Below are 11797 nucleotides of genomic sequence, written 5' to 3' on the forward strand. Positions count from 1 at the left end.
TTACATATATACGACATTGGCCTATCAGATTATCAGATATCGACAACCATGTCAGTTCTTATTGTTAGTGATCTGTCCGAGCGATAAAATCATTCTAGGATATAGATAATATCTTCTTATTAGAAATTCGTCATAACACTAAGTTAATACGACTGCAATTAATTGTTACATAGAAACAACATAATCAATATTAATATATAAGGTAAGTCCAGAAACAAAACAAATTTCTCTTTAATAATAAATTAAAAAAGCTCTGACATATAAACACAAATTAAAGAACAAAAAAAGATTAATAAGAATCAAGCGGAGTAATTAGGTGCAACAAATTTGTTTCTAAAATATATCTGTAAATATGTATATTGAATGATTTGAGCCGTTCTTTGAATCATACTCAGCAGCTCGATTAATAAATAATCCATATGTCTAAATTCGCGTCCCTGTTCTACATCTGTGTAATGTATTCTTTTAAAAAATCCGTTCAATTTATAAATTGGACATTGTAAAAATTTATACATATGTATATACATATTTATATAATATGTGTGTGTAAATTTAGTAAATCATATTTTTTTCTATAACAGGAATACTTTATAATAGATTTATATATTATTAAAAATTACATCACTTTTTTTGATTATTTTGAGCGGAAGCACAATGCATGAACAATAAATAATAATTTTTAAAAAAGATATAGATGCTGTAACAAATATAAACGTAACATTCGTTATAATTCAATTTATTTTAAAATATATGACAAGAAATAAAATAAATTCATTTTCATGCTATTCAAACGTGATTTGGTAGCTTTTCGAACTTTGTTTGATTAAAACGTATTACAAAAAAAGAAAATATAACAAAAAGACATAAATAAAGCTTTTATATTTATAAACATATTTAGATCTATTTACGAAATCATATATAATTGCAAATGTAATCAGTAGAGTTCGGAATGACCATGCATTCTTGTATGTTATATATTTTTGTATGCCTAATTTTAATTACTAAATGCAAAATAATTTAAGATCTTAAATATCAATTTTATTTCAATTGTTTATCTATACAAATAATGTGTTATTATATTACATAACTATTTATTAGTGAAAAATGAGCCACATAATCAGCAGAAATGTGTAACTCAGTTCAATCTGGATAAAAAAATTAATTTACACACATATTACCTCTTAATATTTAATTACGAAAATCTTTAAATCTACGTTTTTTTTTTAATTATGTATCTTATAAATAATAGTAATAATAATTTTCCGTGTCCGTTTCCTGTTTCGTATAAAATATCAATGAGAAACATAACATTTTTCTTTTAAGAAAAAAGTATAATATTTTTACAGATCTTGAAAAAAATTGGGATGGCATTCCTAATACTATTATTAATCAGCAGGCTAATATTTTGCGACGCATCAAGTCTTCATACAGCAAACAACTTTTTGGTAAAAGATTCCAACATTAACAAACATCATATACTGGATGACAAAATACCAGAACGCAATGTCTCTAACATCACTAATTATCGTTTATCAAATGATATAATACCGGATCACTATTTTATCAACTTATCTCTAACAAATGTGAAAGATTACAAAATAATTTCTATCTCCGGGATAATCAGTATCGATTTCAGGATCATTCATCCGACAAAAACTATAAATTTTCATGCACAAAAACCTTATATAAAAATTCGTAAATACATATTTCTTCAACGACATAATTCACGCAACGAGTATGTGACGACTGATCTAGTGGAAAAGTCATACAATCCTTTGTCTCATATTTTCGTTCTATATTTTGCTGAAGAACTATCACAAGGACATTATACTCTGAAAATGGAGTTCGACTGTAATGTAGATGACGAGATGGAAAGTTTGTTCCAAACAACGTACATAAAGAAAACAGAAAAAAAGTAAGTAAATATTAACAGTATTGTTGTTAAAAACTACATTATTATATAATGTTATAAAAACAATTTTCAATATTAGTTCTAATTATAAAATATTTTGAATAATATATTGTCATGTCGGAAACTCTAGACAGATACTGCAAAGAACATTTTACAACAAAAATATTGTAAAACATATTTCGTTAATACTATAAAAATTTTGTACGTATAATATAATATATTTATATTACAACATATGTATATATATATATATATATATATATATATATATGCATATATTTTACCGTATAAAAATTTCTTGCATGTTTTTATTACAAAATAAAAATTAAACATATTTTAACAAGTTATTGTTAAATATGTATAATATTATGTACATATATAATTCAATAAAAATTTTAATATTAGCAAATTATAACTATTTTGAGCCTATTTTGTGTTTTATATATTTTATAACTGATATTATATAAGCATATTGTATAATATATATATATATATATATATATATATATATATATATATTATACAGTTTACTGCAAATATCATATGTGATAAATATACGTGTAGCTTTAATTTAATTCACATAAAATAAACATGGAAACTAAATATTTTGAAAATTGTTCTATAAATGCTTATACATAAATCTAAATTTGCAAATCGGATGCTGTAGATTTTGCAGTCTAAATTTTTGTAACAACAACGTTTAGAAAATTATCATTATTAAAATAATTTTTTGTAATGTTATAGATGGATGGCCGCTACACGTTTTCATAAAATTGGTGCTCGACAAATATTTCCATGTTGGAATGGACCAGAATTAAAAGCTACCTTTCGCATTGTAATAAAACATCGTTTACAACACATGGTTTTATCGAATATGCCGGTGGATAAGACAGATATAATTTCATTTAATACAGTGTGCACCACGTTCAAAGTTACTCCAAGAATCTCTACTCATCTCGTGGCGTTTATGGTGTTCGATCTGATCCTCACAAATGTCAAATATTATCCCAAAATATTGTCACCATTTTATTTAATATTTGCACAATATATTTCTTATGAAATCATATATAATGTGAAATTGATGTGGCATATACCAACAGATGTTAAAGAAATGCAGCAAGTTGCAATTCCTAATTTCCCAGACAATGCTATGGTAAACTGGGGGACTAATTTTTATAGGTAACTAATACATATATATATATATATATATATATATACCCAGCTAACTATTTCTGCGGAGGCAAATGTAAGCAACAACTTTTGTTATGTAAAATGGCCGCAGATAAGAAACATATTTTGTCATTACAAACACTGTGAGCATAAATTCAGTAAATATTTCCCAACATCTGTTAGCAGACTATATTGACAAAGTGGCAATGAGTAGCAAGCAGATCTGTCGAAAGTATTGACAACAGATTGATGCCAAAAATGCAGCAGATCCTTCAGATCTAGGATTTTTCTTCGATTTGCTGAACATTTGGCGCAAATCTGTCCTTAATTTACGATTGACAAATCTGTTCCCAGTCTATTGCCAATCTGTCGTCGCACTGTTAGTGACAGATCTGCTCTGGCGTTGCACCCAACTTGATGTTAGAATATACTTTCAACTTTTGATTGCAATTGGAGCGCACTCGAGGACACAGTAGGCCCTGGATTTGCAGCCATATTTGGTCGTATTTTGTTTCCCGATTGTTAACAATTTCCAAGCAAATGGTTAGCTGGGTATATACTTATTTAAATATGTAACTTAAATCAATAAAAAAATTATGCGGGAATATCGAATGGAATGCAAAGATTTTACTTTAAAAAATAATATATAATATATGAAACAAAATAATAACATAGTAATTTATCCTTTAACTTTATTAAAAACAAGAATGTGCTTGTCTATCAATAAATTTTTAGCGCACGTATAATTTTTGATTGATTTTTTTGAAATGATATATAGATAAATAAATTGTGATACATTTAAATTAGGCATACTTAAATAATAATAAGAAATGATATTGTAGATTATCCGATATTATCTATGAAGAAGAGAAAGATCCTGTGATGCGCAAAATAGAGGTAGCGCGTTTATTGGCACACAAAATATTGCAACAATTTCTTTCTAATCTAGTTAGCCCGTCCTCGTCTTCTCTTTGGTTGAACGAAGGTATACCTATGATGCTTGGAATTCAAATCCTCGATAAGGTTATCTTCAAATATATTATTTTATATATTTCTTATAAATTCTCTTCGTTTACTGAAAATAAGATGTGTAAAACATTTGAGATTCTATTCAATTTCAATAAATTCTTAGTTTGTTTAGAAAATTGGAGATATATATTATTGAATTTAGAATAATTTCTATTATTTGAAATAAGCTTCAAAAAATTTTAATAAATTTCTGTACTTAATACATAAACATAGCAAAGATATTTTCGACAATAATGAGATACTAAATACGAGCATGTATATTATAATTAAATATTTATTCATTTAATATTAGAAAATCACAAGTTCTTTTTCATTTTTAACTTCTTATATAGATTTTGCAAAAATCTTCAATAATGGATTTGTTTACAATTCAATATCGATATGAATCTCTTCATTTGGACTGCGGTCTTTTGAAGCCTCTAACATCGAAATCCAACACCTCTGAAATTAATTCCATTTTTTCATATCCCTATTATGCAAAAGGTAAGGCTAAGTATTTAAATATAAATTTATTGTTGATCGTAATTTTTCTGAACAAAAATGTTAAAAAGACACACCAAAAAGTAATATTAGCAAATTTAATTCCAATTAATTAATATACAATTCTGTTGTAAAAATATAAATAGATATGTATAATTACTTCAATTAATTTTTCTCTGCAAAATCAGTTATGTTCACTTATTTATAAGAGCTTTAAAATAAATATATTTTAAAAACTTCTCTAATTATATTAAATGATATGGATCCTTCCAGCTTTTACAATATTGAACATCATGCGAAACATGTTTTCCAATTATGTTATTCAATATGGTATTGAAATATACTTTCAAAACTAGTAAGTAATAATTGCAACGTTAGTTTAACAATTATATCTCGATACTTTTTATAAAATTATAAAAAAATATTTAAAACTGTATAAAATTTATTTAAAAAATATACATTTAGAAGTTATATATTACTTCATGCACTATGTGTATTTATTATGTATTTAAATAAGTAATAATTTTATCTGATAAAAATTTGTACAACAAAGTTTATTTAAAATGTTGCATTTTTAAATTTAGTAAATATAAAACTGCAAGTCTCGACAATTTCTGGTCAGCTATGGAAACTGCTTACAATAAATATCGTAATGATTCAGACGAATACATAAACTTATCACGAATAATGAATCCTTGGACAACTCAATTGCAGTATTGTGTACTAAAAATTAAACAACTAAATTATAGGGATCCCAAAAAGATAATAATATCGTTAGAAAATTTTAATGAGCCACAACTGGAGACTGATTGGTGGATACCTGTAATCATTCATACTACTAACGAATTATGGGGTTCATTTACGATCTATAATAGCAGTACATTTCGGCGACTTTCCAGTAAACCGATGATGATCAAATATCCAGTAGAATATAACGAAAAAGATATTATCAAAGAATTACTCAACTTATCGTTTAAAGGTAAATATTACAAAATAAATATATCCTTATGTATTTATCTTTGTATATACATATAATCGAAATTTTGTTATATATCTAGCTTATATTATATACATGTATTACTTTTTATAAAAACTCAGGTTGCAACATATAACACATCTTTGCATGAATATAATAAAATTCAATAAAATGTCATAACATATGTATATTATTGTTACGCTAGTCTATGTATTACTATTATTGAGTTTAAAATTAGATAACTTATTATAATTGTATATGCACAATTGTTAATATAAAATAATATTTTATATGAATTTATATTTAATAATTTACAATTAACTTCTTTTATACAATTTGCCAATTTTTAAAAACAGTTCTTATAATATAGGTCTTTAAATACAAAAAAGAAAAAGTTACAGATATTCGACCAAATTTCATGATAAACTCAAAATCTAATATAAACGTTATAATTATAATTATATTCTATATATATATATATCTGCAAAATTTCTTTTACACGACAGGATATTTTCGTGTCAACTATGATAATCTAATTTGGAATAGGATTATACATCTTTTGGTTCCTCAAGATTTAAAAAATAGTCATAAACAAATAGAATTGCCTGCCTTAATTAAAGCAAACTTAATCGATGATGCGTTCCACTTCATGCAAGCAGGCCAACTCGATCGCAAAATATTCTGGAATGTGTTAAACATTCTAAAGGCAGAAGTGGAATACATAGCATGGTATCCCATGTTCAAAGTTTTTGAATATATATCGAGAGTCATGCCACTTTATTCAAACAGAGTCGACGAAATAAAGGTAAATTACAATACATAATTTTTAATAAAAAGTGTGTATTAGGTATAATTTACGAGTTTGTTGCATTTATAATATCAGTTTTAATCGAGAATTATTAGATAATTAGGAAGTAAATATAAAAGCTATGTAATGGATAAATTCTTATCTTTTTTCACAAAAATTAGGTTAAATATAATATTAATTCTTAAGCCAAAAAGAATATGGGAATATTTATATACATGTGTGTGTGTGTGTGTGTGTAGAATGTAACTCTCTCTTTAGTTTTATAAAGTGAACATTAATTACTTTATATAGAGTATAATATTTTTTCAAAAGAAGAAATCCAAAGAATCACACACACACACACACAAGATAAATTATAAAAAAAATTTTAATAAGAAATATTATTTATAAGATGATTGCATTAACGCACACAAAATCAGCTTTAATCGACTATTTTTAAACATTTAACAAAACATTCATTTCTTCAACATTTTATTCCATTATTTTTATAAATACATTATTTATAAAATTTAATTTACGCAATTTTAACTGAATAATTCCATTAAAAAAAAAGTAACTGTATTTTTCCGTTGCATTATTATTACGATTTGCATTGTTACGAAAAGAAATCTCAATTATTACGTTACTCAATTTTTCAATCTATTTTTTTTACTGTTAATTATTCTTAAATAAATATTATAGTAAACAGTTACACTAAATTATATTTTCTTTGTTCTGTTCCTACAAAGATAAATAAAATCCATATGTTGAACTTCTTTTTAGGAAAATGTACAGAATTTATTCTCCGTAATAACGATAAACATAGATTTTAAAGAATATAGAATCGATGATGATCTTACTAAGTGTTTGAAGCAAGAGATTGCAAGATGGGCATGTGTTTTCGATTACGATACATGTATAAATGAAGCCAATAAAGAGTTGACAATGCATTTCGATTCGCCTTCTACAAACAGGTAATTTTTCATAATACTTTCATTAAAATAATTTTTTTCAATGCGTTGCGCATTATTTTTTAAATTATATAATTTTTTTTGTATGTTAGGATTTTGCCGTGGTGGAAAACATGGACATTCTGTCACGGTATAGGTAACAACTACAGTATGTGGTCAAATGTATTACATTTATGGCTCGAATCATCTGATGCAAAAGAATCTAGTAGAATTTTAGAATTCTTGTGTTGCACTAAAAATGAAGCGGCAATCAAATTGATGCTAAGAAAGGGAGACGATCAAAATCTTTCTGAAAGAAATATTTTTTCAAGTTTACAAGTTAGAGACCATATTAAAATGTTTTCTTTACTTATTACAAAGCATGCACAGAATTATAAAGTGCTTGACTATATATTATCTAATTTTGAGAAGCTTAAACCTAGGTAAAATATTCTTTATAAATATATGTTCTTCGTAATCATGACAGTTTATATGTTATTATATAAGTTGAGTCTTTACTACAATTTGTTTTATTTGTGTAGAGAGATAAGTATAGCTGCAGCATTAATTATTATTATTAATCACGTTTATTCAGTTATGGGACTCGATTATCAGGTAAATATTATAAATCCAACTAAAACATATATTTATATATGAATCTCTTATATACAATCAAGTTTTTATATAAACTTATTTTAATGATCTATATAAATATACAGGGTGTCCCATAATTCGCGAATCACCTTTCTTGGGCAGATAGAGCGTGTTAAACTGAATAGAAAATTCATGTATCATTTTGCGATATTCGCAATAATTATTGAGTTATTATTAAAATAATTATTGAGTATTTATTTATTAAAATATCTAAACGAATAAGCAGGTAGAAATTTATTTGATCGAGAGTCAGTGTCATGCAGCGAGCGGCGACCAATGTAGTGGCGCCGAAAAGTAAGATGATACTTTTGATACTAAGCGGCATATAACAAATAAGTCATCCGACATGCACACCGATTCCGGCCTACCGCTTTCTACTCGCTCATTCGTTTAGATATTTTAGTTAATAACTCAATAATTATTGCGAATATCGCAAAATGATACAGGATTTTTCTATTCAGTTTAACACGCTCTATCTGTCCATGAAAGGTGATTCGCGAATTATGGGACACTCTGTATATGTATACATATATGTATACATATACATATATTTATAAACATATGTATGTATATATATATATATATATATATATATATATACACATCTTTTTTTCTTCAAATCATATAAAAAAAATTATGTAATATACGAAAGACTATAATACTTGTGATTTATTAAAAGATTACGCTCGAGCAGTATCATAAAATACTACTTATTTTAATGTGCATAATGCCAATATAATTTTTTTAGATAGATCAATTTGTGTTTAAAAACCTATATACAAATGAACTATATTACAAAATTACACAAAAAATGGGAATACGTTCGGAACAAATTAAAAGACTACTCGATGATCTGGATTTTTTATGATAGAACAGAATAAAATCTGAATGATCAACTAATACAAGACAATAAACGATAACAACTGCAACAACTGTATATGATATGGATAAGTATTTATATCATTTGTTTGGTCTTACAATTAGTTTTATACATTATTTCTCATTATGTGTTTTTAAATTATATTTCATATTTTTATCATTATTATTGAAGCTTAATCATTTTAATATTAAATATATTTTTAATTGTGTCTTTAACTTTTCTATATTATTATATTAACATTTATTATTAACGATTTTAATAATAATTATGACTAATATAAAATTGTTAATATTAATTTTAAATTTGAAAGCAAACATAAAATGTTAATTTTAATATTTTTAATATATTAATAACATTTTTATAAATTCGTACAATTTTGTAGTAATATTAAAATTCTTAAAAAAAATTATTTATATATTTATTTCTATGGTAATATTTGTTTATCATTAATGTATTACACAAATAAAACTTGTAATATAACTGTTTAATTTTATCTTTATATTTGAATAACATTTAAGTAGCAATAGTTTATTTTTGTAAACCTTTTTGTACAGATATATCAAGTATTAATGCTATTATTTTAATATTTGTAAATATTATTTAACAAGACAACTATTTATACTAAATAAACAATACTTTTAAAATATATATTATATTTTAAATGAGATAATATACCTTCTTCTATTCTAGTAGAATGTACATATTTATATATATATATATATATGTATATCTATATATCTATGATATGTTCTTTACTTGCTAAATCTTTATTTATTATTTATTTGCCATATCAGAGATTAAATTTGCCACATTTGTTGCAAATTATTTTTAAATTTTTATTAAAAAGAGAATACAAAAATAAAAAAAATAACAATTTATCTCTGGAATTGTATCAATTTCACTGTGTCTTTCAGAAGTTCGAAATTACATATTGCAAAAATATGCAGTAGTATCATTTTTGATTTACTGTTTACATACGTTTGGCTCTAGCAATAAATTTAAGCAAAAATATTTATAACACTGTACACTGTTATAAATAAACGTTTATACGTAATTTATAATTTATAATTTTGTTATAAATAAACGTTTATACGTAATTTATAATTTATAATTTTGTTATATATAAACGTTTATACGTAATTTATAATTTAAAATCTCTTATATATAGAGATCATCAACTTAAAGAAATATATTTTTATGCAAGACAATAAACTCATATATTGTCTTTATATAATGTCTAGATAATATGTATTATAGAAGAAATAATGAGAAAAATTGGTGATAAATATTTTAGAAAGTTAATTTTCTTTCTGTTTTTGAATAATTTCTATTTTCCTATTTTAGATGGAACACATAAGTATATTATTTATGTTCATATAAATAGTAACATATGTTTAAATTCGTAAATGATAATTGTTATATGACATTTTTATATGACATTTATAACACAGTAATAGTCAATAATAAAATTAAAAATTAAATCTACAATTTAATTAATAAAGTATAGTGAGTTAATATAAATTGATCAATAAAGCTATTCGTTTAGTGGTTTTAACAATTTGAGAAGCAAACAATATATATATAAAAATTAATTTGTTGATTTCTAGCATGTTATTTTATACAAGTTACACTTGATGACTTGTATGCTGTAGATCGTTAAGAAATATTTTTTATATAGTAAAAAGAAAGAAATAACAAGTACAAATATATGGAATACATTTTTTTGTAAATGTGTGTCTTTTTTGAGGAAAACAAATTAAAAGAAAAATAATGTTAAATGTAAGTATACGTATATACATGTATTTTTACCTTTGTTTATGTATCAATATTTAATTATGATTTCAGATCAACAAAACACTCAGAGGTCTTAGAATTTACATACTTGACATTGCTAGCTTATCAGATATTGACACAATTGACATCAGATATTGAACAGTTTTGTCAGTTTTCAGTGATCTGTCCGAGCGATGAGATTACTCTAGCGTATAGATAATCTCTTCGTATTAGAAATTCATGATAATATTATAAGTTAATGCGACTGCAACTAATTGTTACATAGAAACACCTTAATCAATATTAATATATAAGGTAAGTCCAGAAACATAACAAATCTTTTTAATAATAAATTGAAAAAGCCCTGACATATAAACACAAATTCAAGAACAAAAAAGGGGTAATAAGAATCAAGCGGAGAAATTAGGTGTATCAAATTTGTTTCTAAAATACATCTGTAAATATGTATATTGAATATTTCGAACCGTTCTTTAAACTATCCTCAGCAGATTGATTAATAAATAATCCAAATGTCTGTATTTGCATCCCTGTCCTACATCTGTGTAATGTCTTCTTTTAAAAAATCAATATTTTAGAAAACAGAAAATACATGCATAATTATACATAGATAAATAGATACTTTATTCACCCCTTCAGTGATTGAAGGCGCTTTTTAGAGGAGCGTACCCAAACCTCTTATACATAATTATACATAATACAACAATACAGAAAAAATCTAGATTTTACATAATAATAGTATAATAATTTCGTTATAAAACTATTTAATTTAATTTATATATTGGATTGTAAAAATTTATACATATGCATATACATAATTATATAATATGTGTGTGTAAATTTAGTAAATCAATTTTCTTTCTATAACAGGAATACTCTATAATAAATTTATATATTATTAAAAATTACATCACTTTTTGATTATTTTGAGCAGAAGCACAATGCATGAACAATAAATAATAATTTTTAAAAAAGATATAGATGCTGTAACAAATATAAACGTAACATTCGTTATAATTCAATTTATTTTAAAATATATGACAATTAAATAAAAAGAGACAGTTCAATAAGAAATAAAATAAATTCAGTTTCATGCTATTCAAACGTGGTTTGGTAACTTTTCGAACTTTGTTCGATTAGAACGTATTACAAAAAAAGGAAATATAAC

General features: G+C 24.4%; 1 protein-coding gene across 1 annotated transcript; it reads left to right on the plus strand.

The window, feature by feature from the left end:
• The first annotated feature begins 37 nt into the window (after positions 1 to 37).
• LOC114931081 (glutamyl aminopeptidase-like) lies at positions 38 to 9147 on the plus strand. The gene is made up of 12 exons (XM_085480824.1): positions 38 to 202; positions 1347 to 1915; positions 2657 to 3091; positions 3925 to 4105; positions 4444 to 4594; positions 4865 to 4946; positions 5176 to 5570; positions 6074 to 6372; positions 7138 to 7328; positions 7418 to 7747; positions 7847 to 7919; positions 8707 to 9147. The coding sequence occupies exons 2-12, from the start codon at positions 1365 to 1367 to the stop codon at positions 8824 to 8826; spliced, it is 2808 nt and encodes a 935-aa protein (XP_085336950.1). The 5' UTR covers positions 38 to 202; positions 1347 to 1364; the 3' UTR covers positions 8827 to 9147.
• Positions 9148 to 11797: the final 2650 nt, after the last annotated feature.

This window comes from Nylanderia fulva, unplaced genomic scaffold (genome assembly GCF_048542155.1).
Source record: "Nylanderia fulva isolate GAGA-0341 unplaced genomic scaffold, ASM4854215v1 Scaffold1, whole genome shotgun sequence".
Taxonomy (NCBI): Eukaryota; Metazoa; Arthropoda; class Insecta; order Hymenoptera; family Formicidae; genus Nylanderia; species Nylanderia fulva.

What these genes read in the sequence shown, in the direction of transcription:
- LOC114931081 (XM_085480824.1), top strand. Translation starts at nt 1,365, where the DNA reads ATGGCATTCCTAATACTATTATTAATCAGCAGGCTAATATTTTGCGAC. An exon ending in GATTCGCCTTCTACAAACAG is followed by an intron (nt 7,329 to 7,417) that starts GTAATTTTTCAT and finishes TTTGTATGTTAG; the next exon opens with GATTTTGCCGTGGTGGAAAA. An exon ending in TTATGGGACTCGATTATCAG is followed by an intron (nt 7,920 to 8,706) that starts GTAAATATTATA and finishes TAATTTTTTTAG; the next exon opens with ATAGATCAATTTGTGTTTAA.